Raw genomic sequence first — 6,542 nt, 5'->3', positions numbered from 1 at the left:
TCCTGTTGTCGGCTTGGATCCGACCTCAAGGCCGATGAAGGCCTGATTTGTTTGAGTCGGTTATCTAATCTTCTATTCTAATCTCAAGAAAATCCTTTGACCATCTTAAATAGTTGTCGGTATTGAGTTCGAGAAGTGTGTTCGACTATAGCCTGATGAAGAAAAGATTGAAGTTGGATGATAAATTTCCTCCACAACAAAACTCATCCTCTATTACTCTCTTGGACCATGCACATCCCTCTCCATAACACCCATAGAACCAAAACAATCCATAGATTAGATCTAATTCATCGATACCAAACCAGTCCACAAAATTGACCTAATTCACCAACACCCTATAGTAGTTGAACAATATGAAGATTAATAATCTACTCAGATCATTGTACTGAAAATCTGCTAAGATTTATAGATTCAAAATCATCAAACTAGTATGATCTAGAAGTGATTTTGGAGTGGACCTAAGGCTTGCTAAAATCCCTCTATTCCAAAATCATATCTAGATATTTAAAAGTATACAACCTATATTGTTATAATTTTGCTGTATATATTAATCCAATTTATGAACCCTCTAAAATTTTCCGCTAAAGCTACAATTACTGCATAATTACCGCAAGGCCCGAATAAGTCTATAATTACTGCAAGATTTTTGCTTCTATTCCCAACGTCAAATCTGCAGATTTGGTTGCTAAATTCAAAAGCTATCAGACTTCGAATTAGGGGTGACTAGGTGGTAGCTTAGGCACTGTATCAGCGGCCATAATTGAGGGTTTGGAGATCGAGACGAAGTGTTTGCAAGTAGTCTCCAAATCATTAATACTTTGTGAAGGCGAAATAATAATTGTTTGAAGAACAGTACGCATCGAAGAGCGGGCAAACTATTTATAATTGTATGTACTTCCAAGAAGGCTCGTTCATAAGTCAATGCCCCTATACATTCTGAAGCTTAATAATAATTAACCCCCCACACATCCCCGTACGTTCCTGAATTCTTTTCTACTCCACGGAGGGAACAAAGAAAGAACGGGCGAGGAAAAATTCCAACTCCTGTCTCCTGATATAATAATAACTAGATGGAGCCAGCAAGTCTTCCATACGTGGCAACCCCCCATTGGGTCTTAAGATCACGTGCGCCAGTACAAACCAGGAAAACTACGTCAGCCCGTTTCCTGGGTTGAGAACAGCCGGAGCCCGTGGCCGGTTCGGTTCGTATTAGAAATAGTCGAACCGGACCGGCTCCTGGCGCTCGCGGCACGGTTTGGCCCTGGCCGGACAGGGGATCACCGGAGGCCGAGAGGAGCGGAGGAGAGCCAGGTTCAGGCCTTTGAAGAACGGATGGGCTTTGACGTCGGCGGCTCCCCGTCTCGAACCGAGCCGCGAGGCCGGGTCCTTGACGAGCAGACCGGAGATGAGGTCCCGGGCGGCGGAGTCGGCCGGGCCACGAGCCGCGGGGAAGGCGAGGGGCTGCTTGACGATGTTGCGGAGGGTGGCTTCGTTGGTGGGCCCGGCGAACGGGGTGCGGCCGTAGAGGAGCTCGTAGAGGAAGACGCCGTAGGCCCACCAGTCGACGGCGCTGCCGTGGGTCAGGCCGGAGGCGACCTCCGGGGCGACGTACTCGTGTGTCCCGACGAAGGAGCCAGACCGGGCCGCGAGCGGCTCGGCGACGAATCGCCGGTCCGGGAGAGAACCGAGCGGCCTGCGGGCACGGAAGAGGCGGTGGGGGAGGCAGGAGGGATCGGGGGCTGTGGGGTCCAGCGGTTCGACGGTGGGAGATGCGGTGGACTGGAGGGAGAGGTCGAAATCGGAGAGCATGATGTGGCCGTCGGATCGGATGAGGATGTTCTCGGGCTTGAGGTCGCGGTACACGATTCCCAGCATGTGGAGGTACTCCAAGGCCAGCAGTACTTCCGCCGCGTAGAACCTGGAAGGGGATTTGAATACGAGGGTCAGCGCGTTTCCGGAAACAAAAGAGGAAAATTTACGGCTCCACGATAATAAACAAAAAAAGGAAGAAAGTTGATGCATTTCTGCAAGAACTGGAAAAAAAAGATAAAGTTTGCACTTTGCAGAGTTACTGAGGACGAAATTGGTGATGCTGTGTGAAATGGACAGGAGAGGGCAGGAAGTCGTCAGTTTTGAAGAGATATTACAAATAATAATATAACAATAAAACAACAACAACAATAACAATAATAATAATAATAATAATAATAATAATAATAATAATAATAATAATAATTATTATTATTATTATTTACTACTAAAAGAAGGTTCAGAGATTTTAACGCTGTGTTACGTCACCTGCAAGTCCCCTCTGTTTTGAAGGAGAAAAGAATAAAGAACATCTCAAGGCAATGGCCCTTTGTGCCCATTTTACAAATAACGGCTGTTGCAAACATTTCGAGAGCTAGGGTTATCATGTAAAGCAGATGCATTACGGGCTACTGAAGCAATGACCACTAATGCTCGTTAAAAACGAAATTACAGCCGTTAATTCTGTCCACGCTTTGATATTTTCGCCGCTTAAGTCATAATTTAGCTGTTAATATTAACATTACTTAAGCATAAAGAGGAGGTGTCATTCACGCAAAAGATAATATTACTCGATCTCTCAGCGGTCAGCATTGATTTTTTTTTTTTTTGGAGGGTAAAAAGCAGTGATTTTTTTTCAGAGGCATTATTTCACTCCAAGAAAGACTGGGTAGGAGTTATTTTCACTTTAATAATTTTTAAAAAAATCACTAAATTTTAAAGAAACTCAAAAGTAAAAATGGGAGAAAAATATGAATTTTACCACTTGATCCGTCTGAAAATGGAGACAAAATAAGCAGAAATTTTATAATAAAAGGTGGTTTTTCTCAAATTTTGGAACTGGAGAAGAGGAAAAAGAAAGAGAAGGGGAGAACCGTTCTTTTCCGACCTGGCGGCGGTGACGGAGAAGCGGAGGCCGGGCTGGCGGTGGCGAAGGGTGTGGAGATCGCCGCCGCTGCAGTACTCCATCACCACGCACGAGAAATGTGGCGACGCGTCGAAGTCGGCGTACAAAGTCGGCAAAAAAGGGTGGTCGAGAATCCTCAGAATCCTCTTCTCCGTCGCCGCCCTCTCCAGCTTATTCTTCTTCGCCAGCGCCAGCTGGTCCACGACCTTCATAGCGTACTCGCACACCGGCGCCACCTCCGGGCACCGCCGCTCCTCCCGGAGCCGGCAGAGAAAGACGGTCCCGATGTCGCCGCTCCCGATTCGACGGACCAACTTGAAGTCCCGGGGACCGAGCCGTGCCGGGAGCCGCGACCGGATCGCCACCCACGCGGGGTCCGACGAGCGGTGCGGCTTCGTGGTCAGCCCGGAGGGCGAGCAGGGGCGGTGGTCGGCGGCCAGCGCTGCGGCGCCGTCGAAGGAGAGGCGGGAGACGCTGCTGCTGCGGTCGCAGCTCCCGCCGCTCATGGAGCTCTGGCTGGAATTTAGCGTTTCGGAACCGATCTCGCTGTCGGAATCCGGCAGTAGATCGATCATCTTCACGTCCCGCGTCGCAGACTTCCCGGCCGAGCCCTTTAAATCCAACAATAATCTCCAAAAACCTACTGTTCTCTACGACAGCAGAACAGGGGAACACAGAAAAAACCGGAAAAGATGGAATTTTTTTGACTTTTGTCCGTGGAATCAGACACGAAGAAGAGCAGTATCAAACATGCAACGATTCCCGGTTCTCACAATGGAGAGAACATGGTCAAAATAGAGAAAGAACTTGGGATAATTCGCTCTTTTCCTTCCCTTTTTTCGCTCCCATTCATGGACGGGAACATCAAAGAAAGCGCATTGACCCAAATGGGTTCGTCACTCTCCTTCAGGAATAATGAGGGGGAAAGCGGAGACCACTCAAGTGGGCTTGGATTCTCTCACAAAGCTGTCACCTTGAGACCGCCATTAGAGCACCTCTCTCCTTTCTTCTCTCACGGGATGTTGCTTTCCTTGTATGGAGAGGAGGGCTGGGTATTTATACCAGCGGCGCAACGAGGTCACATGCGGTGCTCCAATAATCCTTTGCAAACTAATTAATTAGTACTAATTCGATAGTTAGTTTAACTCGAGGTTAGCTTAAGGTAACCGGGGTTACCTTGGCACGTGCAAAAAGCCCCCCTCTCACGTGCGTCCCGCCCACGGATGGCTCTTTTCAGTGCCTTTTATCCGTCGAGACCGAAGACACTAGGCACGGATGTGAGTGGCAGGATAGTAAATAAGTGAGGTGGGAGGGGGGGAATGGAAGGGAGGATATATTGTCAATGTCAGGTGAAGAAGACGTGTGCATGCAGAAGGGAGAGCTCGTGTCGTCAGTGAAGGGGTAGAAGTGGAATTTTAATTTTTGGAGCTAATGAGAGTGAGTTCCAATTATTTGATCCGATATACCGAAGCAATAGGGGTGGGGGGTGAAAAATAAAGAAGAGAGCTTAATGGCGATATTTAAATCTTTTTTGCATTTCATATTATCATCAATAAGATAAAAAATATATAATCATTAAAAATATATATTAATTAATTACATTTTATAGCATAATGATTTTTAATTTATTATATAGATATTATAACAATTGAAATAAATATATCTAGTGTTCATAATTTATTTAATATAATATAACAGTTATATATAACAAAAGAAAATACATAAAATATATTTCCTATCATATATAAAAATTATGAGTATGTAATTTAGTTTTAACTTAAGTAATATTTGTTGTAATGTTGTAACGGCATCATGAAAATTTTGACAAACTTGCATAGTATTCTAAATAAAATTTATTATATTGTTATATTATAATTCAAAAATAAATTAAAAATAAATAAAAGGTTATTTATGCACATTGTACGGGTATATGATAAATATATATGTAACTAGAAAGGCAATAAACTACTAATAACATAGAATCCAAACTCATATATAGGAAAGAAAGTGAAATTTATATATATACCTGCGCAGAATCTCGCATAGCCAGCTCGTAGAATTGATTGCAAACAGGTATAACTCTGGTAACTAGAAAGGCAATAAACTTCTGATGACACAGAATTAATCCAAACTTGTATAGAAAAGGAAGTGAAAATTACCAACACCCTTGATGAATCCCCCAGTTAGAGGAGCAGCTAAATGAAGTATTGTTTAGAGTGGTGAAGAATCAACGGAGACCTTTTTATATACCCAATGACTCATAGACTAGTGGTCAATGGTCAAGGATAGTCTTCTTAAATGAAAGCCAAGTCTTTTCCAAACATGTTTAAGAAAAGGTCCATCAGCCTTGACATTAGCTTCGTTGCAAAGCCAATGTCAAATGAACTTATCTTACTCTTATATCTTTTACATTTTTCTTTTTGTTCGCTACTTTAGACTTATCTTGACGTCCCTTTATCTCCAAATATCTTAAAAATTACTCAATATAAATATTTTATAAATAAAATTTCATCAAAATTTATTGTTTGAAAATGATGCACGTTATTCTTTGCTGACAGAGTTATGCTTTTCAATCTGTATTATTAGCTTTATCAACTTATATTTTAAATGTTGTACATCTTCCGCTTACGGTTTAAATCAAATGAAAAAGAAATTTAAGACTTTTTTTATTGGGGACATTCAACGGATACTAGAGGATTTCATCGTATTGCTTGGGATAAGATTTGTTTACCAAAAGCAAATGGAGATTTTGGTTTCACATCTTTAATTTATCGCAAAAAGCAATGTGTTAGGAGGTTGGCAGTTTTCTTTATCTTACATTCTAACTTATTGTGGGCAAAATTAATTGAGGCAAAATATCATTTTTCTGGCTCTTGGATAAGATACTCCCCATCGAAATCTAGATCAGCTATCCGAAAGAAAATTTGTACGGAAGGAATCAATGTGCAATTTTATTTTCAGTACATGATAGGGTCTGGACATAATTTTAATACTTATATCCTTGTATTTCTACTTGTCCTTTACAATGATGGCCAACATTTGTTAATATGGACTTTGATATTTATCAGAAAAATCTTTCTGAATATATTGACAATTCTTACCGGTGGTTAATTAGAAATTTGTCTCAACTCCTATCTAATGATCTTTTGCACCATGTACTTGCAATATCTCTTCTAGTATCAACAAATGAGGATATTTTAGTTTGGGGATCATCAAAGCTTCCTCATGTTTCCCTTAAAGATATGTCTATGGACGAGCAACCGAATTTGCATGAATATGGCTATCTTTTCAAGCTTATTTGGTATTTGCCTCTCCCATCTCATGTTAAGTACTTTTGGTGGCAATTACTATGGGTTCGTCTACCAACAAAACAGTATCTTGCTCATTGTAAAATAATTCTTTCTAATAATGAGTATTGTGATGTTTGTTTGGACATAATTGAAGATTGTAATCATGTTTTCACCACATGTCCTGTTGCATATCACTGTTAGATGTATATTTCTCATATGCAATTAATACCTTCAGAGTTCATTTCTTCGACAAGCTTGTTTGATGTTATGCAAAATGCCAATGTTAGTAAGGAGGAGAAAACTCTTGTGGCTTGTGT

General features: G+C 41.9%; 1 protein-coding gene across 1 annotated transcript; it reads right to left on the bottom strand.

Annotated features, from left to right (window-relative positions):
- Positions 1-862: 862 nt before the first annotated feature.
- Positions 863-3,947, bottom strand: LOC105046737 (protein kinase PINOID). Its single transcript, XM_010925427.4, has 2 exons — positions 2,918-3,947; positions 863-1,918 (listed from the first exon to the last, which is right to left on the bottom strand). The coding sequence occupies exons 1-2, from the start codon at positions 3,508-3,510 to the stop codon at positions 1,210-1,212; spliced, it is 1,302 nt and encodes a 433-aa protein (XP_010923729.1). The 5' UTR covers positions 3,511-3,947; the 3' UTR covers positions 863-1,209.
- Positions 3,948-6,542: the final 2,595 nt, after the last annotated feature.

The sequence above is a fragment of the Elaeis guineensis genome, chromosome 6 (assembly GCF_000442705.2).
Source record: "Elaeis guineensis isolate ETL-2024a chromosome 6, EG11, whole genome shotgun sequence".
NCBI lineage: Eukaryota > Viridiplantae > Streptophyta > Magnoliopsida > Arecales > Arecaceae > Elaeis > Elaeis guineensis.
This window is presented reverse-complemented; position numbering and strand designations above follow the sequence as displayed.